We start from the raw sequence: 26,100 nt of genomic DNA on the forward strand, positions 1-26,100 counted from the left end.
CCAGCTGTGCTACAACCCATCACACACACCGCCCTGCCATTCTTCTGCCAACTGTCAGTGCCTGGAGTAGAAGGCCAGACTCCAAAAGGCTCCAAGCCAGTCTGTGTAAACACTTGGCAATTCTGGATATGAAAAAAAGTGGAACAACAAAAATTTCCTTTGATAATTAGAGATCTGAAGTGACTTTGCTTTTAATTCCTTCATGTTAAGACAATCATGAAATTCCACAGTGATGTCTGGGGTGGGGCAGAAGGAAAGTGTATTCAGAATGATCGAGGCCACAGCCTGGTTAGCCCCAGCAGTTGCAATCAGGGGAGGGCGCTCGGGGGAACCTGGAGGAGCACCGAGTGCCCAGCTGACAGGTAGGTCAAATTCCAAGAGTGCAAGAGCTGGTAAGCAATGTCCAGAGCAGCTTCCAGCTCATGCAGCTCAATCAGGCCATCACCTGCCGTGGAAAGGTGATTGGCCATCATCTCCGCTGCCTTGGAGTCACCCTCTGCAGAGTTGATGGCTGCCTTCTGCTGCTGGTCAGCCTTTTCCACCACAAATCTGGCTCTCTCTGCTTCCTGCTAAGCCACCTGTTTTGCTTTCACTGCTTCTGTGAACTCCTTCACAAAGGTCATATGCCTCAGGGACACGTCATCTAAATGAGTCCAAATGTCACTGCTCTCTATGTGGTGTCATCGCTCTCCTGCCTGGAGACCCACTCTCGCTGGGTGATCAATTTTCCAACGTCAAAGCGAGCCACTACCGACATGAATATCTCTGTGGTGATGGATGGCAGCGCCCTCTCATCATAGTCCTCACCGATGCTGGTGTAGATATGAGGAAGCCGGCTGGCCTCTTGCCGGAAGAGGATACGTAGTGTGATGTTGAAGTTCTGCCAGTCTTTGCTACCTTGATGACTGGTACATTCCGTGCTTGTGAGCTGCAGTCAAAGACAAAAGGTTTCTGTACCTAAGGGATGAGAAAGTGAGTCCCTTCTCCTACCACAACATCCTGTACTCCTCGGAATCGGTCAAAGATGACAGCTCTGTGTCCAGCGTCAACATTATATAAGGCAGAGTTCACCACGCCCCCTGCAACTGCTAATGTCAGGCCGAACTTTCCGATGGACTCAAACACTATGACAGCCAAGATTCCTTCTGTTGCACCCACTCACACCTGCTTTCACGCTGACCTCCTGGAGACAGCTTTTTCCTGAGTAAGAAACAGCCCTGGATGTTCTGGAAGTCCCTTTATCGAAAAGGATGCTCTTGAACTCACTGATATCCTTCTACCTCTCTTCAGGAATGCTGCGACTAAAGAAGAATGCCACCACACCCTGCAAATATTCTGGTTTAATATCAGCTAAACTCAGAGGCAGGAGAATCTTCTTTTTTTGGTGTGTAGATTATTTTTGTTTGCTTGGTTTGAGTTGTTTTGTTCTGAAAAAGGCTTTAACTGTGTGCTCCTGGGTGTCAAGGGATTCTGAACACCAGGCTGCTTCTAACTCCCAAGTGCTCAGATTTAAGGCCTGTGCCACTTCCACCTAGACATCAAAAAGTATTTTAAGTAAATTTTCTGTTAGTTTTTCTCTCGATGTCTGAGAGGATCCTGTAAAAGTGATCATGAGGGTGTTTTAATGTTTGCATTTTTTAATTTTATTTTTAAATTTAAATTTAACTTAGAAGCAAGTTTGCTTCACATGTCAATTCCATGTCCCTCTCCCTTTCCCTCCCCTCCTCCCATGCCCTCACACTAACCCCCTCCCCAATATCCCCTCATTTCCCCAGGGAGGATGAGGCCCTCCATAAGGGTGTCCATAGTCTGTCATTTCATCCAGGGCAGGGCCTAGACCCTCCCCCAAGAGTTCAGGGTGGGAGTGCATTTCTCAATCTTGGATGGGAGCCCAAAGTCCATTTGTATACATGGGATAAATACTGATCTACTACCCAAGGCTCAATAGATTACCGAGGCCTCCTCACTGACACCCACGTTCAGGGGGTTTTGATCAGTCCCATGCTGGATTCCCAGGCATCAGCCTGGGATTCAAGAGCTAACCCTTGTCTGGTCAGCTGTTTCTGGGAGTTAACCAGCCCAGTCTTAACCCCTTTGGTCATCAGTCCTCCCTCTCTGTTACTGGCTTTCTTGAGTTCAGCTCAGTGTTTAGCTGTGGGAGTCTGCCTCTGCTTCTATCAGCCACTGAATGAAGGTACTGTTTCCCAGACTCTCTGGCCATGGGATTGTAGGCTGTCACTCCCCAGATCTATGTCTAAAATTAATGGTTGCATTTTATGCATCCTTCAGTCTCAATACTGATTTAATACACTTATTTCATGGGAGTTTACATTTCAAGTGTTATATTCCTGTAATTCAATTAGAGTTTTTGATGCAGTGTATCAGAAGTCTTTAATGTCCATTAACAAGGGATCCAGTTGATCCCTCATTTCAATTATATAGGTTATTCAGTTAGCTTGTGTAATTGTCAATACATGATAATTAGATATGTTGTAGTGGCAAACAGCTTTAGTCCCCCTCCTCAGAAGACAGAGGCAGACAGATTTCTGTGATGTCAAGACCAGCTTGGTCTATAGAGAGAGTTCCAAGTCAGGGAGGAGGACAGAGAAATAACAAAATGTTATGTATACTACAGCAAGGTCATGCATGTCTTTCAACCCAGCAGAAAGGAGACGTGGGCTGGGGAACTCTGAGTTCAAGGCCATTGAGACTTACATTTGCATAGTGAGTCTAGGAAAGTGGAAATATTCAGAGACAATGTCTCAAAAGAATACAAATACAAATTGCTCCATGAGGAACAGTTTTTCTGGTATCAGAAGTACCATATAAGCTTCCACAGGAGGAATCCAAACAAAAGTCCTCCTCTGATGCAAATGGACCACATCAATGTCATCCTGGAACAATATCCCTAAGGATATAGTAGTGGCAAAGTATAGCTGGCTAGTAACCTGAAACACAATCTTTTTTAACTTATTTTTTACATTCCAATCCCAGTACTCCCTCCCCCCTTTCCTTCCACTCCCTCCACACACCCTCTTCACATCTGCTCCATGGAGAAGGTAAGGCCTCCCATAGGAAGTCTACTAAGTCTTCCCCTTCATCTAGTTGAGCCGGGACCATCTCTCCACTCCCACACCTGGTGTCTAGGCTGGACTTAGTATCTCTTCATATAGAATGGGCTCCATTAAGTCCGTTTGTACATTAGTTGAAGTACAATCTTAATGACTCTTATTAATGAAACCTGGAGCCAGATGTTGAGGGCGAAAGCTAAAAGTTCAGAGAAGGGGAGGCAATCACCAGAAACTACTTACCTTTATGAAATCTCATATGGAATGTCAGGGAGATCCTGTCCCTATGAATCCTAAGATCCTGTCTGCACCTGTCTTATATTCTCTTCTCCACTTCCATAGTGCTAGGATTAATCATGTGATTCAGCCACCACTGTTCTGTTTCTCATTTACACAGATACCATTTCTTATAGCAAAGGATAGACTTTAACTCCTGCTTCGTTCTCCCATGTGCTGCTGTAAAGCTCTTTGCCACCACTGCCTGCCCATTTGGTTCACTAGTGGCTAGATCTACCCTTGGTACATTAAGAAATATTTATTTGTCAGACACACAAAAGATATCTTACAACAGTAACCAACATCTCTCTCATTGGACTTAAGACCCCCTTAACAAAAGAGAAACCATGATTGCTTCCTAGTGGTGCTGGTAAAGACATGAATCTTGTAGAATGACAAACAGCTACCACTTTACTAAACCATCATTATACCTACAAATAACTACACATTAATCTTTATACACATAGGGAAGCATAGTTTTCACCACTCATTACAATAACTTCTCTTTTCAACACAAAGTATTACAAAAAACACCACAAATCAAAATGAAGAGTATGGAGCCCAGGCTCACTGGCTACATCTGTAAAACACTCTGGCTACTAAGGCTCAAGCATCATTTTTGAAGAAGGGCTATGAAGGTTCAAAGAGGCAGAGGACCAGGAGTTTGTTGTGAGATTTTGTCTCCTAGTGAGCTATAGTTCTCTAGTGTAAGATAATTTAAAGAATGCATATATGTATATGTTGTATTGAATGATATACAGGTCGCTGTCCAGCTAATCCAACAGTTACTGTTATAGCAGGAAGTCCAAAAATCAAGCAGTTGCTTACTCCACAAGACTGGATGTCTGGGCTGGACTTCATTATATGCTGGAATCCCAAAAACTAGACTTCATCGTCTTGGAAGAAATGCATGTGGTAGCAAGGAAATGAACTAACAGACAGTGAGAAAATTATTCCTATTTTCATGTCCTTATATAGTATTATAGCAGATGGTGTGGCCCAGCCTCTATCATAACCAAAGGTGTGTGTCGTTCAGCTTAAAGATGTGGATGAATGGCATTTGTCCGCATATGCCACAGTTCCAGACTAGAAGTAGATTCAGTTATTTCCAAACTAGAAAAAATAATGTCCTTAAGGCATGCCCTCCATTTTTGGATTGTCATTCAATCCACATTTGACAACCAGAAACAACCATCACACCTAGAAATGCCAGGATCTGTCTATAAAATGTCACCACTGATCTCCCAGCATGAGCTGGACAAAGTCAAGAACAATGGACAGGCAATGTGGATGAGGAAATAATCACATGATGAGTCATGTTTTTTGGGATCCGCTGGAATCAGAACAAATTCAGAACAAGTATCAACAGACACTGGAAAATCTGATCATTTCCTTCCCCCAGTATACAGTGATGCTTTTAAAGTCCACAGGTCCCTCTGGGAAGACCTCTAGAAATGCTAACTGGAGAAATTTTGGGTGTTTAATGAGGATCCTCCCTCAGAAGAACCTAGCCACCCCCTTTCATTCTAGCAGTTCTGGGTGTTCAAACTGGCTCAAGTCTGGAAATTAATTCACTGGCCAAAATTGTCTATTTCTATGATCCCATGTAGCCTTTCATTCATATGTTTGAGAATTTTCCTGCTCACAAAGATGAAATGTAAGTGCAGTAGGATTCTTATCAATTTCATGCCTGGAAAGACAATACAAGTCATCCGACTACAAAATTCACCTTGCCTCCAGTGCCTGCGGGACTGCCTGGGGATTGCCACAGAGTCTCCCCTCCTGGAAGGAGGCAGGCACCCCAGATTGCTGGTCTTCTTCTCCACCCACTGGACCAGTACCTACAGACTGCCAGAGAGCCTCCTCTCCCTGTGGGAGCCACTCACCCCAGATTCCTGGTTTTCTTTTCCACCAGTGGGACCAGGTAAAACAGGCCCTGTATCCGGGCATTCCTTCCAGTTCCTATGGGCTTCCTGGAGACTGCCACTGAGTCTCCTCTCCAGGTGGGAGCCTATGCACCCCAGATTCCCTGTCTTCTTCTCCACCCACGGGACTAGGTAGAGGAGAACTACCAGAGTATTGGACTTGCTTCCACCCACTGAAAGGGAACTCTGGTCCACTAACCACCAGACCAGTAAGGGATGGGAAAGAGACAATGCAAAAACAAACTTGGCAACAGAAAAATAAATATGACAGAGCCAGATTCTAAAGACTCCACACCAGCAAGACTTCAATATTCCAATGCAAATGAAGCAGAAGAGAATGACCTTAAAAACAACTTCATGAAAATGATAGAGGACCTAAAAGAGGATAAAGGGAAATCCCTCAAAGAAATGGAAAAAAATCAAAAAATGCAAGAATTTAAAAAAAATGGAAACCAAAAATGCAAGAAATGGAAGAAAAAGCAAACCAAAATATGCTAGAAATGGAAGGAAAAACAAACAAAAAAACCCAAAAAAGGCAACAAATGGAGGAAAAGACAAAGCAAAAATTGCAAGAAACAATTCAAACAGTGCAGGGGATGAAAACTGAAATAGAGACAATAAAATATACAATCTGAAGGGAGACTGGAAATGGAAAAGCTGGGCAAATGGTCAGGTACTACAGCTGCAAGAAGAACCAACAAAATAAAAGAGATGGAAGAGAGAATCTCAGGTGTCCAAGATACACTAGGTGAAATTGATTCATCAACCAAAGAAAATCTTAAGCCCAACAAATCCCTAACACAAAACATCCAAGAAATTTGGGGCATCATGAAAAGACCAAATCTTTGAAAACCTGTACTCCACGAAATTCAAAAATTTAAAGGAAATCGACAACTTCCTGGATAGCTATCACTTGCCAAAATTAAATCAAGAACAGATAAACAATTTAAATAGACCTATAACCAATTCTTCTCAAAGTATTCCACACAATAGAAGCAGAAGGGTCTTTGCCAAACTGTTTCTATGAGGCCTCAATGACCTTGATCCCCAAACCACACAAAGACACAACTAAGAAAGAGAACTTCAGACCAATATCCCTCATGAACATTGATGCAAAAATACACAATAAAATACTGGCAATTCGGGTCCAAGAACACATTAAAACAATCATTCACCGTGATCAAGAAGGTTTCATCCCAGGGATGCAGGGATGGTTCAACATACGAAAATCCATCAACATAATCCACCATTTAAATTAGCTGAAAAATGGGAATAAACCTACCACAAGACCCAGCAAACTCCACTCTTAGGCATATATCTGAAAGATGCCCATTCATACAACAAGGATGTCTGTTCCACTATGTTCATAGCAGCATTATTTGTAATAGCCAGAACTTGAAAGAAACCTAGATGTCCCTCACCCGAAGAGTGGATAGAGAAAATGTGGTACATTTACACAATAGAGTACTATTCAGCAGAAAAACCAATGGAATCCTGAGATTTGCAGGCAAATGTATGACACTAGAAGAAACCATCCTGAGTGAGGTAACCCAGTCACAAAAAGAGAAACATGGCATGTACTCTCTCATATAAGGATTTTAGACATAGATCTGGGGAGTGCCAGCCTACAATCCCATGACCAGAGAGTCTGGGAAGCAGAAACTTCATTTAGTGGCTTATGGAAGAAGAGGCAGACTCCCTCGGTTAAGTACTGAGCTGAACTCAAGAAAGCCAGTAACAGAGAGGGAGGACTGATGACCAAAGGGATTAAGACTGGGATGGTTTAACCCCCAGAAACAGCTGACCTGACAAAGGTTAACTCTTGAATCCCAGGCATCAGTCTGATAATCCAGCATGGGACTGATCAAGGACCCCTGAATGTGGGTGTCAGTGAGGAGGCCTAGGTAATCTATTGAGCCTTGGGCAGCAGATCAGTACTCATCCCGAGTATACACACGGACTTTAGACTCCCATCCCACAATGTGAGATGCACTCTCACCCTGAACTCTTGGGGGATGGTCTAGGCCCTGCCATATATGAAATGACAGACTATGGACACCCCCATGGAGGGCCTCACCCTCCCTGGGGAAATGAGGGGATAATAGGGGGAGTTCAGGGGAGGTCATGGGAAGAGGGGAGGGAAAGGGAGAGGGACCTGGAACTGACATGTGAAGCAACCTTGTTTCTTATCTAAATTTAAACTGAAAAATAAATTTAAAATAAGGAAAGACCAAACCTAAGAATAATAGGTATAGAAGAAGGTGAAGAAAACCAACTCAAATGGGTAGAAAATATATTCAACAAAATTATAGAAGAAAACTTTCCCAACCTACAGAAAGACATGCCAATGAAGGTACAAGCAGCTTACAGAACACCAAATAGAGTGGACCACAAAAAAGTTCCCTTGCCACATATTAATCAAGACCTCAAATATATAGAATAAAGAAAAAATATTAAGAGCAGCTAAGGAAAATGGTCAAGTAAAATACAAAGGCAAACCTACAGAAAGTTCTGGAAGGAAAACTCCAAACCAAGGAAGGTAACTACAATGAGAAAAACATAGGAATTAGATAATCCACCTTGCCAACAGTCAAAAGAAAAAAGGGGTGGAATTCCACACATAATTCAACCAGCGCCAACCATTACAAATCAAAGAAGAATGATCAATCCATGGTCATTAATATCCCTCAATATTAATGGTCTTAACTCCCCCTAAAAAGACACAGGCTAACAGAATGGATTCAAAGACAGAACCCATCATCTGCTACATACAAGAAACACACCTGACCCTTAAAGACAGTTATTACCTCAGAGTTACAGGTTGGGAAAAGATTTTCCAATCAAATGGACCCAAGAATCAGGCAGGGGTAGCAATCTAATATCTAACAAATTAGACTTTAAACTAAAATCACTCAAAAGAGATGAAAGAGGTCATTACATACTCATCACAGGAGAAATCCACCAGGATGAAGTTTCAATTCTGAACATCTGTGCCCCAAATACAAAGGCATCCACGTTTATAATAGAAATATTACTAAAACTTAAATCACATATAAATCCCCACACACTTATAGTGGGAGGCTTCAACACCCCACTCTTACATCTAGACAGGAATACCAGACAGAAACTTAACAAAGAAGCAAAGGGGCTAATAAAAGTTATGACCTAATTGGGATTTATACATATCCATAGAACATTCCATACAAATAAAAAAGAACATACCTTCTTCTAAACACAACATGGAACCTTCTGAAAAATTGACCACATACTTGGTAACATATCAAACCTCAACAGGTACAAAAAATAGGAATAACTCCATGCATCTTATCAGACCACCTTGCGTTAAAATTACAATTCGAAAACACAAATTGCAGAAAGCCTACAAACTCATGGAAATTGAATAATGCGCATTTGCAACATTCCTGGGTCAAAGAAGAAATAAAAAAAGAAATTAAAGACTTCCTAGAATTCAATGAGAATGAAGACACAACATATCCAAACCTATATGACACTTTGAAAGCATTGCTGAGGGGAACATTCATAACACTAAGTATCCACATGAAGAAACTGGAGAATATTTACACTAGAGAATTAACAGCACATCTGAAAGCTCTAGAACACAAAGAAGCAAACTCTCCCAGGAGGAGTAGATGCCAGGAAATAATCAAACTGAGGGCTGAAATCAATAAAGCAGAATCTAGGAAAACAATACAAAGAATCAATGCAATGAAGAGTTGGTTCTTTGAGAAAATCAACAAGATAGACAAACCTTTGTCCAAACTTACCAAACAGCAGAGTGTGGACATGTAATTTAACAAAATCAGAAATGAAAAGGGGGATATAACAACGAACTCTAAGGAAACTCAGAGAATCGTCAGGTCATACTTTGAAAACCTGTACTCCACAAGATTTGAAAATTTAAAGGAAATGGACAATTTTCTGGATAGCTATCACTTGCCAAAATTAAATCAAGAGCAGATAAGTAATTTAAATAGACCTATAACCCCTATGGAAATAGAAGCGGTCATCAAAAGTCTCCCAACCAAAAAAAAAAGCCTCAGTGCAGAATTCTATCAGAAATTCAAAGAAGAGCTTATACCAATACTTCTCAAAGCATTCGATGCAGTAGATGAAGGAGGGTCTTTATCAAACTCTTTCTACAAGGCTTCAATAACCTTGATACCCAAGCCACTCAAACACACAACTAAGAAAGAGAACTTCAGACCAATATCCTGCATGAACACTGATGCAAAAATACTCAATAAAATACTGGCAAATCAGATCCAAGAACACATCAAAACAATCATTCAACATGATCAAGTAGTTTTCATCCCAGGGATGCAGGGATGGTTCAACATATGAAAATCCATCAATGTAATCCACCATATAAATAAGCTGAAAAACAAAAATCACACAATCATCTCACTAGATGAAGAAAAAAGCCTTTGACAAAATCCAACACCCCTTTATTATAAAGGTCTGGGAGTGATCTGGGATAAAAGAAACATACCTAAACATAATAAAAGCTATATACAGCAAACTAACAGCCAACATCAAACTAAATGGACAAAATCTCAATGCAATTGCACTAAAATCAGGTACACGACAAGGCTGTCTACTCTCTCCATACCTTTTCAATATTGTACTTGAAGTTCTAGCTAGAGCAATAGAATAACAAAAGGAGATCAAGGGGATGCAAATTTGAAAGGAATAGGCCAAACTTTCACTACTTACAGATGATATGAGAGTTTACCATATCATCCAAAAAATTCTACCAGGGAACTCCTACAGCTGATAAATACTTTCAGCAAATTGGCAGGATACAATATCAACTCAAGAAAATCAGTTGCCCTACTATATGCAGATGATAAAAGGGCTGAGAAAGAAGTCAGAGAAACATCACCCTTTACAATTGCCACAAACAACATAAAATACCTTGCGGTAATGCTAACCAAACAAGTGAAAGTCCTGTATCGCAAGGACTTTGAGTCTTTAAAGAAAGAAATTCAGAAGACATGAAACTGGAAAGATCTCTCATGCTCTTGGATAGGTAGGATTAATGTAGTAAAAGTGGCAATCCTGCCAAAAGCAATCTACAGATTGAATTCAATCCCATTAAAATACCGGCACAATTCTTCACAGACCTTGAAAAAACAATTCTCAACTTTATATGGAAAACAAAAGAACCCAGGGTAGCCAAAACAACCTTACTCAACAAAGCAACATCTGGAGGCATCACCATCCCTGACTTCAAGCACTATTATAGAGCTGTTGTCCTGAAAATAGCTTGGTATTGGTACAAAAATAGACAGGTAGACCAATGGAATCAAATTTAACACCCTGACATTAATCCATGCATGTATGAACATCTGATCTTGGACAAAGAAGGTAAAAATATACACTGCACAAAACTTAAGTCCAAATGGTTCAAAGATCTCAACATAAATCCAGCCACACTGTACCCTTGAACAGATTGTTACAGGAGAGAGCTTCCTGAAGATAACACCAGTAGCACAGACCATGAGGTCAACAATTAATACATAGGATCTCCTGAAACTTAGAAGCTTCTGTAAGGCAAAGGGCACAGTCAACAAGACAAAAAGTCAGTCTACAGAATGGGAAAAGATATTCACTAACCCCACATCTGACAGAGGGTTAATCTCCAAAATTTACAAAGAAATCAAGAAGCAAGTCTCCAAAACATCAAATGATCCAATTAAAAAGTGGGGTAAAGAACGAAATAGAGAATTCTCAATAGGGAAGTTTAAAATGGCTGAGAGGCACTTGAGAAAGTATCCAATATCCCTAGCCATCCGAGAAATGCAAATCAAAAAACTCTGAGGTATCATCTTACTCCTGTCAGAGTAGCTAAAATGAAAAACACCAACAACAAAGGGTACACTCCTCCACTACTGGTGGGAGTACCAACACATGCAGCCACTTTGAAATCAGTATGGAGATTCCTCAGGAAAATGGAAACCAGTCTACCACAAGACCCAGCAATTTCACTCTTAGGTATATACCCAAAAGATGCCCATTCAAACAAGGATGTCTGTTTCCACTATGGTCATAGCAGCATTATATGTAATAGCTAGATCCTGGAAGCAACCTAGATGCCCCACAACTGAAGTGTGGATAAAGAATGTGGTACATTTACACAATGGAGTACTATGCAGCAGAAAAAAACAATGGAAACTTGAAATTTGCAGGCAAATGGATGGCACTAGAAGAAACCATCCTGAGTGAGGTAACCCAGCCACAAAAGGACAAACTTGGTATGTACTCATTCATATTCCTATGGGTATAACCAATGTCTCTCTCGATTGGCTTAGATACCTAACTTATAAAGAGAAATTAATGCTTTGGTTAAAAATTCAATCTTGGGAATTATATGTCAGAGGAGTGAACCTCCTTCTGTTTTTTAATGATATTTTTGCTAATCTGTCATCTAAATACTCATGTTTAGAAATATGAAGTTTTACTACTCTCAACCTTGGTGAAAGATGTCTCCTCTTGAAGTTTATAGAGGATAATGCAAAGACTCGTAACAGGTTAAAGTACTAGGAATTAGCAGGAGCAGTTATGATTTCTTTCTGGCTGATGGAGGGTTCCAAGTGTCTCCTATACCTCCATGAGGGTCTATGGGCAGTTAATGAAATATTATTTATGTTTGTGTACTAAATATTTTCCCATTTTATTCATTACTTCCAAATTAAGTCTTGGATTTCCTCTAATATTTCTTTCTTTTTTTCATTGTTTTGCTATATGATATTGGGTTTCTCTGAATATCTCTAGTTGACTTGGAGTTTTAACTTTGAAACATGGTGAACTCTCAGTGATCTACTTGTTTCTGCCTCCAGAATTTGGAAATTATGCACCACTGATCCAAGAGTCAATGGGGATTTCATTTCTTTTTCTTTCCTTTTATTTATTTTTTGGATTTTTGAGACAGGGTCTCTCTGTATTGTTTTGGGGGCTGTCCTAGAACTTTGTTGACCCGGCTGCTCTTGAACTCACAGAGATCCACCTGCATCTGCCTCCCAAGTGCTGGTATTAAAGGCGTGCACTACCAAAGCCCAGTTCCTTTTTTCATAAATTAAAAAAAGTTCATTTACATACTTATCTTAGCTTCCTATCTCTCCAGTCCTCCAAATTGCCCTACCATCTCCAAATCCTACACTTTTTCACTTCTCGGAGAGAATGAGGCCTTCCATGAGGGATCATCAATCTGTCCCAATATTTGGCTCAGGACCAAGTCCCTCTCCATTGTCTCTTGGCTAAGAAAGGTATTCCTCCATAGGGAATGTACTCCCAAAAGCCTATTCATATACTAGGGATAAATACTAGTACCACTGCCAGTGACTGTAGACTCCCCAAGCACCCCAGTTCATATGCACAATGAGGGGCCTAGTTCAGTGTTTTGCAGATTACCCAGGTGTCAACCTTGAGTCCCTAAGCCCCCACTTGCTTAGGTCCTCTGATTCTGTGGGTTTCCCCAACGCAGTCTTGAACCCTGTTGTTCATCACTCCTCCCTCTCTACAACTGGAGTCCAGGAGCTCAATCAATGCTTAGCTGGGAATCTCTGATTCTGCCCCATCAGCTCCATTGTTGATGGTAATGCAAACTCATACAGTTACTTTGGAAATCAGTATGTGCATTTCTCAGGAAATGGGAATTGATCAACCTCAAGACACAGCAATTCCACTCTTAGTAATATAACCAAAGGCTACACACTCATACCACAAGGAAAAACAATGACAAGAATCTTCTTTTTTGCATATGTCAAGTAGTTTTATTTTTTGTTTGTTTTTGATTGTTTTATTTTGAAAAATGTTTTCACTGTGCATCACTAAGCCAAAGCCATTGGGGATTGCTAAGACATTTGTGACTATGCCTGTTATGTCTGCTGCTGATTGTGTGGTGGGCAGCCCATTTGGTTGACAGGTTGCAAAGGCAAGGTGTAGGTGAAGGAGGGCTGAATTAGACTTTGCTGATTCTTTGTGTATATAGAATTCACTAAACAGTGATTGATTCATTTTGTTCTAAAACATTTATCATGTCATTTTTTCCAGAGTTGTGTTGCTGAACACCTTTTTATATCTTTTAGTCATTCCCGATAAACTGTGAAAAAGCAGTTACCTATTACAATATTTTTTAATTACCAGCCCAATAACATAAGGTATAAAAATCTAGAGGCAATTGAAACCCATTCTCAGGCTGGCAATTCTTGATGTTTCAAGAATGCTAGAATGAAAAATGTCTTAAGCCAGCTCTGGCAAGTTGCCATTTGCCTAACAATGTTTTAATAATGCTTATTGGTCAATGTGTCTAAGAAAGATCCTTAGCCCAATCCTGATGCAGGTAATGTTCTATTTCTGGCATAAATACAATATTCATATTCTATATCTTTACAAATTTAATATATATGTGTAATCTTGGTAGTTTTATTCTGTGGTCACAGTAGCCCTGAACAAGCTAACTTTTCTAAAAAATGAAGTTCCTGACACCTCATTCTTTGATCAGTTTTCACAATATTCTTTTCCCATTGGTATGAATCCCTGTGTAGGGTAGATGTAGCTCTAGCCACTCTAAGGTTGTTACTGGGTATAACACATAATCGTCTGCACATACTGAAGGGAGACTTGGACTTTGTTCTGATTAACCTATTCTTGAGTAAGTACAGGCATGGATGTTTCAAGAATATCTCACAGCCTCAACAAGAGACCTCTGTCTTCTTTATGTGCATCACATCCTGTAAGGCATAAGGAAGACCTTTCAGTTGGATGAGGATATCTCCCTAAAATCAGAGAGGTTCTATGCACATGATATTCCTGGCTAAGATTAGAAGCAGTACTCCTGGGAGAAGTCATCAATCATTCAAAAGAATTTGCATCACTCCAAAATGTCCACATTTACAGATAGGAACCACCCCAAGCATGCAAGATGTGGAGATCAAAGCATAAATTCAGGTTGAGGGCATCATATAACTAAGGTTTGCTGTATCTTTATGCTGGGCTGGATCCATGATTTTCACCATTCCCATCAGAAATGGCAGGATGAACATGGACAGCTTCTCTCTTTACACTAACTCACCCTCTTTCTATTTTAGGATTTTGTTCAACTATGAAGATTTTGAAGTGAGCAAATGATGAGATCACTTTTTTGCATTTAATTTAGGGTGGGATTTGCTTTTGTGAGTAATTTGAACACTAGGGAAAGGATTTGTCTAATTGAATGTGTTGGATGGGTGCAACTTCTAATGGATAATGATGCATAGGTAGTATATATGATAAAAATTTATGTAGCTCTTAGAAATATGAGTTTTGTGATGTATAGCACAGAGATAATAATATTATTATAAGACTGGGTATGAAGTGCTGACAGCCCTAGAACTGAATATGTAGACCATGGTGACCTCAGACTCACAGAGATCTTCTTGCCTCTGCCTACCAATTTTTGGGATTGAAGGTGTGTATCAACTTGCATGACACTAATCTCAATTTTTGGATGTTGAACAAGATACATAGTTCACAGCTGTGTTTAAGTACAGCTTCAGGGAGTATGATGCCCTCTTCTGGCCTCCAACAAATGCATAGTGCCAGAAATTCTTTTTTTATTTTAATTTTAAATAGCTTGCTTCACATGTGAATCCCAGTTCCCTTTCCCTCCCCTCCTCACATACTCCTCCACCATCCCCCCCCATCTTCCCTCCCTATTGCTACATCCTTTCTCATAGGGGATATCTAGAGTCTGTCATTTCACTCAGGGCAGGGTCCAGGCATTCCCCTAAGACTCCAGGCTGAGAGAGCATCCCTCTTTGTGTTATAGACACACGAAGTCCATTTGTATGCCAGGGATAAGCACTGATCCACTTCCCAGGGCCTCATAGGTTGCCCAGGCCTCCTCACTGACTCTCACATTCAGGGGGTCTGGATCAGTCCCATTCTGGCCTCCCAGCTGTTGGTCTGGGGTTCAAGAGCTCTCCCCTGTTCAGATCAGCTGTCTCTGCTGGTTTTGCCAGCTCATTCTTTGCCAATTTGCTCATCGCTCCTCTCTCTCTCTGACACTGGGTTGCTTGGGTTCAGTTCAGTGTTTAACTGTGGGTGTTTGCCTCTGCTTCCATCAGTCACTGATGAAGGTTCCAGGATGGTTATAGACATCAAGTTCATTATCAGGAATGGGCATTCAAGGTGGTCTCTCCACTATTGCTTAGCTTGCCAGTTGGTGTCATCCCATTAATCACTAGAGGTCTCACTGGTGCCAGATCTGTCTTCTAACCTATGATTCACTCTTCCCCCTGTTCTACCCCCACCCAACCTTCCTGTTCCCCCATGACCAACTCTGTCTTCTTCTTCTCCCCCTCTTTTCTTCCCAGCTCCCACTCACCCCCACCCCTCGCCATGTGCTCAATCTGTTCAGAAGATCCTGCCTCATTCCTCCTCTCTGGGGTACCATGCACATCTCTCTTAGGTTCTTTCCTGTTTCCCAGACTCCCTCTGTAAGTGGAAGTGCAGACTGGCACTATCCCGATCCATGTCTAAAATCCATATACGAGTGCGTACCTACCATGTTTGTCTTTTTCTGACTGGGTTACCTCACTCAGGATGGTTTCTTCTAGTGCTATCTGTTACCTGCGAATTTCATGATTCCATTGTTATTTTTCTGCTGAGTAATACTCCATTGTGTAAATGTATCACAATTTCTCTATCCACTCTTCAGTTGAAGGGCATCTAGGTTGCTTCCTGATTCTGGCTATTACAAATAATGCTGCTTTGTGCTGCACCTCCTATGCAGCCTGTATCCGAGAATGTGTGGAGGGGGTCGGTTTTGATGACACAGAGACACATTGGTGGTGCAAAAAACTTTTAAGAAGGCTTCCAGAAGGCTCATCAAGAAGGCTCTACTTTATTACTACCCTGGCTGGTTATATATACCCTGACACCAGAGGCAGTGGTGGGTGGGTCAGGAAGAGGCGTTTCTGTGGGCCAGCCCATATGAGGAACTTATTGCTCAGGGCACTGTATTGTTTTTAGTAAACATTGTCTTGCAGCTGTCTGCTCCCATGCTGATGGGGAAGTGGGCCTCCAGCCAAGGTTTGTTTTTCTCACAGCTATGAACATAGTGGAGCAGATGCCCTTGTTGTATGAATTTTCATCTTTTGCATATATGTCTAAGAGTGGAATTGCTGGGTCTTGTGGTAGATTGATTCCCATTTTCCTGAAGAATCTCCATACTGATTTCCAAAGTGGCTGTACGAGTTGGTACTCCCACCAGCAGTGGAGGAGTGTTCCCCTCTCTCCACATCCTCTCCAGCATAAATTGTCTTTGGTGTTTTTGATTTTAGCCATTCTGATAGGAGTAAGATAGTATCTCAAAGTTGTTTTGATTTGCATTTCCCTCATGGCTAAGAATGTTGAATATTTTCTTAAGTGTCTCTTGGCCATTTTAGACTCCTCTATTGAGAATTCTGTATTTAGTTCTATACCCCATCTTTTAATTGTATCCTTTGGTGTTTTGGAGACTTGCTTCTTGAGTTCTTTTAAATTTTGGAGATTAGCCCTTTGTCTGATATGGGGTTAGTGAATATCTTTCTTCATTCTGTGGACTGCCTTTTTTCTTGTTGACTGTGTCCTTTGCCTTACAAAAGCTTCTTAGTTTCTGGATGTCCCATTTGTTAATAGTCGATCTCAGTGTCTGTCCCACTGGTGTTATGTTCAGGAAGTGGTCTCCTGTACCAACTCGTTGAGTGTCTCCCACTTTCTCTTCTAAGAGTTTCAGTGTGGTTGGATTTTTGTTGAGATCTTTGAGCCATTTGGACTTAAGCTTTGTATAAGGCGATAGACATGGATCTATCTGTAGTCTTCTGCATGCCAATACCCAGTTATGCCAGCACCATTTGGTGAAGATGCTTTCTTTTTTCCATTGTATAGTTTTAGCTTCGTTGTCAAAAATCAAGTGTTCATAGGTGTGTGGGTTAAAATCAGGGTTTTCAATTGGGTTCCATTGGTCTACCTGTCTACTTTTGTGCCAATACCAAGCTGTTTTCAGGACTATAGCTCTGTAATAGTACTTGAAGTCAGGTATGGTGATGCCTCCTGAAGTTCCTGTATTGTATAGGATTGTTTTGTATTGTATAGGGCCTTTTGTTTTTCCATATAAAGTTGATTTTTGTTCTTTCAGGTTCTGTGAAGAATTGTGCCAGAATTTTGATAGGGATTGTATTGAATCTGTAGATTGTTTTTGGCAAGATTGCCATTTTTATTATGTTGATCCTACCAATCGAAGACCTTGGGAGATCTTTCCATTTTCTGGTGTCCTCTTTGATTTCTTTCTTTAAAGACTCAAAGTTCTTGATATGCAGGTCATTCATTTCTTTGGTTAACATTATCCCCAGATATTTGATGCTGTTTATGGCTATTGTAAAGTGTGATGTTTCTCTGAATTCTTTCTCAGCCACTTCATCATCTGTATATAATAGGGCCACTGATTTTTTAAGTTAACCTTGTGTCATGACACTTTGCTGAAGGTGTTTATCAGCACTAGAAGTTCCCTTGAGCAGTTTTTCAGGTCACTTTGAAAGACCCCTTCCCGATATAGCCTACCAGGAACTGTCTGAGTTCACGCTAAGGTCGAGGGCCCCTGGCGCCTCGAGGGCTTGACAAACAGGATATCAGTGGTCGGCCATCTGAAACTGGGGAGTTTCCCATCCACAATGTGCCCGAGATGAAAGCTAAGTCAGCCATCTGCGACTTCCTTGTATTCAAGCCAGGTGGCCCCAGTCTAACCTCTCACCTCATTAAAATTGACCAATGGAAATCCTGTGACCATGCATCCGCTTCTGTACCCATGCTTTTTGCTATATAAAGCATCCCCGTTCCCCATCTGGGCGCGCTTGGTTCCCGAGACCAAGATGCCCGGGTACCCGTGTGTGTGATCAATAAAACCTCTTGCTGATTGCATCCATACGTGTGGCCTCGCTGATCCTTGGGGGGGTCTCTCAGATTGAAAGTATCCCAGGTGTGGGGGGTCTTTCATTTGGGGGCTCGTCCGGGATGAAGACCCCTGCCCAAGGACCACCGACCCACCACTGGGAGGTAAGCTGACAGTGCGGATCCGCTGTTTGTCTGGTGTCTAGTGTCCTCCAGTGTCTGCCCGCCCGATAGTATGTGTCTCTGAAACCGCGCCTGCGTCTGTAGTACTCAGCTGTGTACATCTGTAATTGGCGGTAGGGGAGGAACCGATGGGTTCGTAACCCCCCTACTGAGGCTCCGGGAGACGTCAGTAGGGGGGTTACGAACCCATCGGTTCCTCCCCTTTGCTACTGAGGCAGGTAGGACCCATCTGCGTCTCTATCGCCAGTTGCTCATAGCGGGTCTCTGAGGGGCAGCTTGGCGCCCCACCAATTTGGCTCAGGTAAAACAGGTTTTGCAGCAAGCAGAGGAAACGCCCGCCGCGTTCCTCGAGAGATTGAAGGAGGCATACCGCATGTATACGCCTTACGATCCGGAGGACCCAGGACAAGCCACTGGTCTTGCCATGGCATTTATCTGGCAGTCCGCCCCAGATATCTGTAATAAGTTACAGAGGCTGGACAATTTACAGGGGTATATGGTCCCTGATTTGCTAAAGGAGGCAGAGAAGGTATTCAATAATAGAGAGAGCCAGGAAGAGAGAGAAGAACGTTGGAGAAGAGAAAACATTGAGAGGGAGGAAAGGCAGCGAAAGGAGATGGAAGAGAGAGAAAATGCCAGGGATAAAAGGAGACAGAGGGAGCTTTCACGGTTGATGGCCACTGTAGTGTCAGGACAGAGACAGCGGCAGGATAGACAGGGAGGAGATCGAAGAGGACCCAGGGTAGATAAAGATCAGTGTGCCTACTGCAAAGAACGGGGACATTGGGCATGGGAGTGCCCAAAGAAGCAAAATCGGAACAGAAATACAAGACCCCAGGCCTCAACTTCTCTCCTAAATCTAGAAGACTAGGGGAGTCGAGGCCAGGAGCCCCCCCCTAAGCCGCGGCTAACCCTACATGTAGGGGGACACCCCGTCACCTTCCTGGTAGATACAGGGGCGCAGCACTCCATTTTGACCAGGTCCCCTGGCACGTTGAGCGGCCGCACACGGCCTGGGTCCAGGGAGCCACAGGAGGGAAGACCTACCGCTGGACCACCGACCGGCAAGTGCAACTAGCGACTGGCAAGGTAACCCACTCCTTCCTCCATGTCCCAGACTGTCCATACCCGTTGCTGGGTAGGGACTTATTAACTAAATTAAAGGCTCAGATACATTTTGAAAAGACTGGGGTTAGCATCACTGACCCATCGGGAAAGCCCTTGCATGTCCTCACCTTGTCCATAGAAGATGAATATAGACTACATGAATGAAGCAAAAAGGCCCCAACCGATATGGAGGGATGGCTACTCAAGTACCCCCAAGCATGGGCAGAGACCGGGGGCATGGGTCTTGCCGATAGCTAGCCACCCATAATTGTGTCCCTGAAAGCGAACGCCATCCCAATCGCCGTGAAGCAGTACCCAATGTCCAAGGAAGCCAGAGAAGGCATAGCTACTCACATCAATAGACTGTTGGATCAAGGGATCCTCGTACCCTGTAAGTCCCCCTGGAACACCCCTCTATTACCCGTCAAAAAACCAGGAACGGGGGACTACAGACCAGTCCAGGACCTCCGAGAGGTTAATAAATGGGTTGAAGATCTACACCCCACAGTACCCAACCCCTACAACCTCCTTAGTGGGCTATCGCCTACCCTCGTCTGGTATACGGTCCTGGACCTCAAGGATGCCTTCTTTTGCTTGAGGCTCCACCCCAACAGCCAGTTGTTATTTGCCTTTGAATGGAGAGACCCAGCTCGGGGAATCTCCGGTCAGCTGACCTGGACAAGGCTACCCCAAGGGTTTAAGAACAGCCCCACTCTCTTTGACGAGGCACTGCAACGGGATCTAGCTGTTTTTCGGGTCCAGCACCCCTCTCTGATTCTACTCCAGTACGTAGATGATTTGCTGCTGGCGGCTATGTCAGAGGAAGACTGTCGCCGGGGTACCGAGACCCTACTCCAGGTCTTGGGGAGTCTGGGGTACCGGGCGTCGGCCAAAAAAGCCCAGCTCTGTTTAAAACAAGTCACCTATCTGGGCTACAAAATAAGGGAGGGGCAGAGGTGGCTAACTGAGGCCAGAAAGCAAACCATTCTAAACATTCCTGCCCCAAGAACCCCCCGACAATTACGGCTGGGGACCGCAGGGTTCTGCCGCCTCTGGATCCCGGGTTTCGCTGAGTTGGCCGCCCCCCTCTATCCCCTCACGTGGACCGGTATCCTCTATAACTGGGGAACAGACCAGCAGCAGGCCTTTGAGAATATCAAACAGGCCCTCCTACACTCCCCAGCCCTGGGACTGCCCGACTTGCTGAAGCCCTTCGAGTTATACGTTGACGAAAGACAGGGCTACGCGAAAGGGGTGTTAACCCAGAAGCTGGGACCATGGAGGAGGCCAGTGGCCTATTTATCCAAGAAACTGGACTCAGTGGCCGCAGGATGGCCACCCTGCCTCCGGATGGTAGCAGCGATAGCAATTCTGGTTAAAGATTCTGGCAAACTGACTATGGGTCAGCCCCTCACCATTCTGGCCCCACATGCTGTCGAAGCAATCATCCGGCAACCCCCGGACAGATGGCTCACCAATGCGAGAATGACTCATTACCAAACCTTACTATTAGATACCGACCGAATCCGGTATGGGGCCCCGGTGGCCTTAAATCCGGCCACCCTCCTACCTCTCCCTGGCACCCCCGAACACCATGACTGTCAGCAGATTCTGGCCGAGGTACATGGCACTTGCCCAGACGTCTCGGACTTGCCCCTCCCCAACCCTGAACACGTCTGGTACACGGACAGGAGCAGCTTCGTGGAGCACGGAGAGCGGCGGGCCGGAGCGGCGGTGACCACGGAAGATCAGGTAATATGGTCCCAAGCCCTACCTGCAGGAACCTCCGCTCAGAGAGCGGAGCTCGTAGCTCTGACCCAGGCCCTAAGACTGGCAGAGGGAAGGAGATTGACGGTGTATACCGACAGCAGATATGCCTTCGCCACGGCCCACATCCATGGCGAAAAATACAGAAGGAGAGGTTTGCTTACCTCGGAGGGAAAAGAGATTAAAAATAAAAAAGAAATACTAGCCTTGCTACAGGCCATCCATCTGCCGCGAGCTCTCATTATCATCCATTGCCCAGGGCACCAGAAAGGGGACACTCCAGTTGCAAGAGGCAACAGGATGGCCGACTGGGCGGCGAGGGCGGCCGCCACCGAGGGAAAATGGGTCGAAGCCCTATCGGTTGACTCTAGACCGCATTATGATGACTCCCGATGGGAATACACGGAACAAGATGTCAAGGCTCTGCGCTCCCTGGGAGCACGGGAAGATCTAAAAACAGGAAAATGGATGCACCAAGGAAAGGTAGTGTTGCCCTACAAAATGGGCCGCCATTTGATCTCCTGGCTGCATCGCCTCACGCATCTCAGCTACCAGAAGATGAAAAAGCTTCTAGAATGGGAGGAAGAGGTTTACTTCTTTCTACAGAAGAACGATCTTCTCAAAGAAATCACTGAACGTTGTGACGCCTGTGCCAGGGTGAATGCTTCTAAGATCAAGCTGCCTCCGGGTATAAGAACCAGAGGTCACAGGCCCGGCACTCACTGGGAAGTAGACTTTACTGAAATAAAACCGGGTAAGTATGTATATAAATATCTGCTGGTTTTTGTAGATACCTTTTCAGGATGGCCGGAGGCATTCCCGACAAGACACGAGACTGCCGCTGTGGTGGCCAAGAAGCTATTGGAAGAAATCTTCCCCCGATACGGAATGCCCCAGGTAGTAGGGTCAGATAATGGTCCCGCCTTCATCTCTCAGGTAAGCAGAACAGTGGCCACCTTGTTGGGGATTGATTGGAAACTACATTGTGCATACCGACCCCAGAGCTCAGGACAGGTAGAGAGAATGAACAGAACGATTAAGGAGACCTTAACCAAGTTAACGCTTGCAACTGGCACTAGAGACTGGGTCCTCCTGCTACCACTTGCCCTGTATCGGGCTAGGAACACGCCCGGATCACATGGGTTGACCCCATTTGAGATCCTGTTTGGGGCCCCGGTGCCCATTGTTAATTTCTTAGGCCCCGATGTTTCTGACTATGCTAATACCCCTTCTCTACAAGCCCATCTACAGGCCCTCCAGCTGGTCCAGAAGGAGGTGTGGGAACCTCTAGCCCAGGCGTACCGGGACCAAAGAGACAATCCGGTCGTGCCCCATCCGTACCAGATTGGAGACGCTGTCTGGGTCAGACGCCATCAGACCAAAAACCTCGAACCTCGCTGGAAGGGACCATATTTGGTTCTGTTGACCACCCCCACCGTGGTGAAGGTTGACGGGATTGCCGCTTGGATCCACGTGAGCCACGTCAAGCTGGTCCGATCAAACGACCCTCAGCCACAAGGAACATGGACAGCCCATCGCACTCAGAACCCTCTAAAGATAAGACTCTCCCGAGTTGTTTAATTATTTTACTGTGCTTTGTGCGAGTAGAGGGAAGCCCTCACACCCCGCAACTCTTAACTTGGCAGGTGTTCTCCCAGACGGGGGAGATGGTCTGGTCTCTCTCAGGCTACCACACGCCGGGTACCTGGTGGCCCACCCTCACTCCCGACTTCTGCCACCTGGCCGCCGGGCTGGAGACCTGGGACATCTCCACAGTCGGGGCCCATGAGATGACTCAAAATATACAGTCTCCCCTGCCACCCCTAGGAAAGACCTGGCCACAAGGATGCCGCAATCCTAGAGCTAGATGTCTCCTGGCACAAATGGACTTCTACGTCTGCCCTCAACAAAGACAGTCTCGAGCCTTAAGATGTGGGGGATACGAGAGTTATTTCTGTGCCAATTGGGGTTGTGAGTCCACGGGGGATGCCTACTGGAAACCCAGGTCATCCTGGGACCTGATTGAGGTACACCGTAATTATTCACGGCCCCCTCTGGGCCGCTTTGACTGTGATTATGGCTCCAGTAGATGGGGCTCTTGATCCTGCAACTCAGCCACCTGTCTCCCCCTCAACATTACCTTCACCCAAAAAGGCAAACAGGACTATACTCAATGGTTAAAGGGAAAAACCTGGGGACTGAGATGGCACATGCCATGGGAAGATAGAGGCGTTATTCTCAAAATCCGTTTGACCGCCCAAACTGGTTCGGCCCCTATCGGGCCAAACCCCGTGCTGGTGGACCAACGGCATCCCTCCGACCCATCCGCCCCTAAGCCAGAATGCCTTCCCTCACTGAACGCCACCAATTCGCCCCCCGCCAGCACCACTGAGGCTGCCCAACCCGGCACGGGGGACCGGCTTATAGGCCTTATCCAGGGGGCCTACCTAGCCCTAAATGGGACTCAACCTGACAAGACTCAGGATTGCTGGCTCTGCTTGATGTCAAGCCCTCCCTACTATGAGGGCACTGCAGTGGTCGGGAACTATTCCAACCACACTTCCCCACCGCCTACGTGTACCGAGGGATCCTCACACCGATTGACCCTAACTGAAGTCTCAGGACAGGGTACATGTCTAGGGAAAATTCCTCCCTCTCATACCCTCCTCTGCAACTCTACCCAGACCTTGGGCCCAGGAACATACTATTTGGCCGCCCCTAATGGCACTTACTGGGCATGCAGCACAGGTATGACTCCCTGTGTATCTGCCGCCTTTATGAACATGTCCCGGGACTACTGTGTCCTAGTCCAGCTATGGCCGAGAATTACTTATCATACCTCAGAATATTTTGTCAGCCAGTTCGAAGAAAGATCCCAACTTCGAATTAGGAGGGAGCCGGTCACATTAACGCTGGCCCTCATATTGGGGGTTGGGGGAATAGCGGCTGGGATAGGCACTGGGGCTAAGGCTCTTTCAGAAACCACCCAGTACCACCAACTACAGACAGCCATGCAGTCGGACATTAGAATCCTTGAGGAATCGGTAACGGCCCTCGAGAAGTCACTCAAGTCTCTGTCTGAAGTAGTCTTGCAGAATAGGAGAGGTCTGGACCTATTGTTCCTTAAGGAAGGGGGATTATGCGTAGCTCTAAAGGAAGAATGTTGCTTTTACACCGACCACACTGGAATCGTGAGTGACAACATGGCCAAGCTGAGGCAGAGATTAGATCAGAGGCAGAAATTCTTAGATGCCCAACAGGGTTGGTTTGAGGGCTGGTTCAATAGGTCACCCTGGTCTACTACCCTAATTTCTGCCACAGCAGGGCCCATAATGGTTCTCATTCTCATTCTGATATTGGGGCCCTGCCTTCTTAACCATTTAACCCAGTTCGTGAAGGATAGGTTCTCTGTCATACATGCAATGGTTTTAACACAACAGTATCAACAACTTAAACAGATGGACCCAGGGCTGACTAAACCACTTGAATGAAGGATTCCATTCAGTCGCAAGAGAAATGGGGGAATGAAAGACCCCTTCCCGATATAGCCTACCAGGAACTGTCTGAGTTCACGCTAAGGTCGAGGGCCCCTGGCGCCTCGAGGGCTTGACAAACAGGATATCAGTGGTCGGCCATCTGAAACTGGGGAGTTTCCCATCCACAATGTGCCCGAGATGAAAGCTAAGTCAGCCATCTGCGACTTCCTTGTATTCAAGCCAGGTGGCCCCAGTCTAACCTCTCACCTCATTAAAATTGACCAATGGAAATCCTGTGACCATGCATCCGCTTCTGTACCCATGCTTTTTGCTATATAAAGCATCCCCGTTCCCCATCTGGGCGCGCTTGGTTCCCGAGACCAAGATGCCCGGGTACCCGTGTGTGTGATCAATAAAACCTCTTGCTGATTGCATCCATACGTGTGGCCTCGCTGATCCTTGGGGGGGTCTCTCAGATTGAAAGTATCCCAGGTGTGGGGGTCTTTCAACTTATGTAAATTATCATATCATCTGCAAATAGTGAAAGCCTGACTTCTTTTCCTATTTGTAACCCTTTGATCTCGTTTGGTGTCTTATTGCTGTAGCTAGGACTTCAAGTACAATATTGAAGAGATATGGAGAGAGTGTACAGCCTTTCATGTTCCTGATTTTAGAGGAAATGCATTGAGTTTCTCTCCAATTAGTTTGATGTTGGCTGTTGGTTTACTGTATATTGCTTTTATTATGTTCATGTATGTTCCTGTTATCCCTGATTTCTCTAGGACCTTTATCATGAAGGGGTGCTGGATTTTGTCAAAGACTTTTTCAGCATCTAGTGAAATGATCATGTGGTTTTTCTTTTGCAGTTTGTTTATATGGTGGATTACATTGATAGATTTTCTAATGTTGAACCATCCCTGCATTCCTGGGATGAAGCCTACTAGATCAAGTTGGATGATTTTTCTTATGTGTTCTTGAATCCCATTTGCTAGTATTTTATTGAGTATTTTTTGCATCGATGTTCATGAGGGAAATTGGTCTATAGTTCTCTTTTTTAGTTGTGTCTTTGTGTGGCTTAGGTATCAAGGTAATTTTAGCCTCATAAAAAGAGTTTGGCAGTGAGCTTCCTGCTTCTATTGTGTGGAATACTTTGAAGAGTATTGGAATTAGCTCTTCTTTGAATTTCTGGTAGAATTCTGCACTGAAGCCATCTGAGCCTGGGCTTTTTTTCTTTGGGAGATTTTGATGACTGCTTCTATTACATTAAGGGTTATAGGTCTGTTTACATGGTTTGTTTGTACTTGATTTAGTTTTGGCAAGTGATATCTATCCAGGAAATTGTCCATTCTCTGGATTTCCTCAGTGTTC

At 44.3% G+C, this 26,100-nt stretch overlaps 1 protein-coding gene and 1 pseudogene across 1 annotated transcript; one reads left to right on the plus strand and one right to left on the minus strand.

Moving 5' to 3' along the window:
* Positions 1-308: 308 nt before the first annotated feature.
* On the minus strand, positions 309-18,230 carry LOC101830032 (annotated as a pseudogene).
* A 92-nt stretch (positions 18,231-18,322) lies between these two features.
* On the plus strand, positions 18,323-24,747 carry LOC121135293. The gene is given in 5 exon segments (XM_040733816.1): positions 18,323-18,364; positions 18,684-18,874; positions 19,333-21,670; positions 21,740-22,793; positions 22,865-24,747. Coding segments are annotated over 5 exon segments (5,508 nt in total).
* The last annotated feature ends 1,353 nt before the right edge of the window (positions 24,748-26,100 follow it).

The sequence above is a fragment of the Mesocricetus auratus genome, unplaced genomic scaffold (assembly GCF_017639785.1).
Source record: "Mesocricetus auratus isolate SY011 unplaced genomic scaffold, BCM_Maur_2.0 Super-Scaffold_100037, whole genome shotgun sequence".
Lineage (NCBI taxonomy): Eukaryota > Metazoa > Chordata > Mammalia > Rodentia > Cricetidae > Mesocricetus > Mesocricetus auratus.